Source organism: Nicotiana tabacum, chromosome 18, assembly GCF_000715075.1.
Source record: "Nicotiana tabacum cultivar K326 chromosome 18, ASM71507v2, whole genome shotgun sequence".
Lineage (NCBI taxonomy): Eukaryota > Viridiplantae > Streptophyta > Magnoliopsida > Solanales > Solanaceae > Nicotiana > Nicotiana tabacum.
In genome coordinates this window covers 79,633,160-79,634,477 of record NC_134097.1, presented here as the reverse complement: position 1 = coordinate 79,634,477, position 1,318 = coordinate 79,633,160, and the positions used below count along the sequence as shown (strand labels likewise).

Below are 1,318 nucleotides of genomic sequence, written 5' to 3'. Positions count from 1 at the left end.
ACTATGTTTCCTGGTTTCGTATTCCGGTCAAAGTGGTAGTCGTTGTTTCTGTATCCTTATATCATTCTCCCAGTGTTCGAATGCGAAGAATGCGAATTCGAACACTTGAAGTTTTACATCTTCGAGGATTCCACTAGTAAATTGCTAGATAATCTTTAGTTCGATAACAAACTTCACTTCTTCTTAGGAATATATGTAATCGAGCCAAAGATTATCTAACAATCCCCAAATGGCTTGCACTTGTAAACGGTCAGGTAATCTCTATTTGACAGCAAACTTAACTTCCCAGTAGGAACTTTGCTATTTAGCAAAAGACTATCTAACCGCTCTGCAGTGGTTTTTTGCTTATGTGCCTTACCATTTAAAGGTCTCATTGCTATTTTTGTAGCTTCCTTAGTAGTATGCTTTCCGTTGATGCCTCGTTAAAAACCTTGCCAGAAATTCTAATTGGAACAAAAATTGGATGGAGTAAAAAAGAGTGCAATACATACTTTCAGTACATACGATGTTTATCGGCAAAAGTATCTCTTGAGGTGTGCCACATTCCAGTTGATTGGCAACTTTTCTCTATCTTCATTTCTAACTCATATGACCCTTTCTCGGAGATAGCTAAAATCCAGTAGGGGCCTTCCCATGTTGGACATAGCTTCCCTGTATTGAGCTCCATAGTGTTATGATTTACTTTCCTTAACACCAAGTCTCACACTTTGAAATAACGAGGGCTGGCTCTTCGATTGTAATATCTCTCTATTCTCTGCTTTTGAGCTGTCATTCTTATATGCACCAGGTCCCTGCGTTCATCGAGCAGCTCCAGATTAACTAACATTGCTTCATTGTTTGCACAGAAATATCTTAGGGTAGGCTTCCCTACTTCCACCGGGATCAGGGCTTCTGCTCCATACACAAGAGAAAAAGGATTCTCTATCGTGCTCGATTTGGTCATTGTTCGGTACGCCCATAGTACACCTGGAAGCTCTTCAGGCCATTTACCTTTAGCTGCTTCCAATATCTTCTTGAGATTTTGTATAATCATTTTGCTTGTTGATTCTGCTTGACCATTTTGTGCTTGGATGATAGGGTGATGATGTGATCCTTTTGATTTTCAAATCTTCAAGGAACTTCGTGATATTAGTGCCTATAAATTATGACCCGTTGTCGTAGGCTTTCTCTTTTGGTATCCCAAATCTACAAAGTATATTCTCCCACAAGAAATCTACCACTTCACGCTCGCTGATCTTCTGATAAGGACCTGCTTTAACCCACTTAGAAAAATAGTTAGTTAAATCCAAAAAAATTCTTACCTTACCAGGGGCCGGTA

The 1,318-nt window shown here is 39.5% G+C and overlaps 1 protein-coding gene across 1 annotated transcript; it reads right to left on the bottom strand.

Moving 5' to 3' along the window:
* Positions 1-700: 700 nt before the first annotated feature.
* LOC142172556 (uncharacterized) lies at positions 701-1,033 on the bottom strand. Its single transcript, XM_075236204.1, has one exon. The coding sequence runs from the start codon at positions 1,031-1,033 to the stop codon at positions 701-703; it is 333 nt and encodes a 110-aa protein (XP_075092305.1).
* Positions 1,034-1,318: the final 285 nt, after the last annotated feature.

Excerpts from the sequence above, each read along its gene's own strand:
- LOC142172556 (XM_075236204.1), bottom strand. The coding sequence starts at position 1,033 with ATGATTATACAAAATCTCAAGAAGATATTGGAAGCAGCTAAAGGTAAA.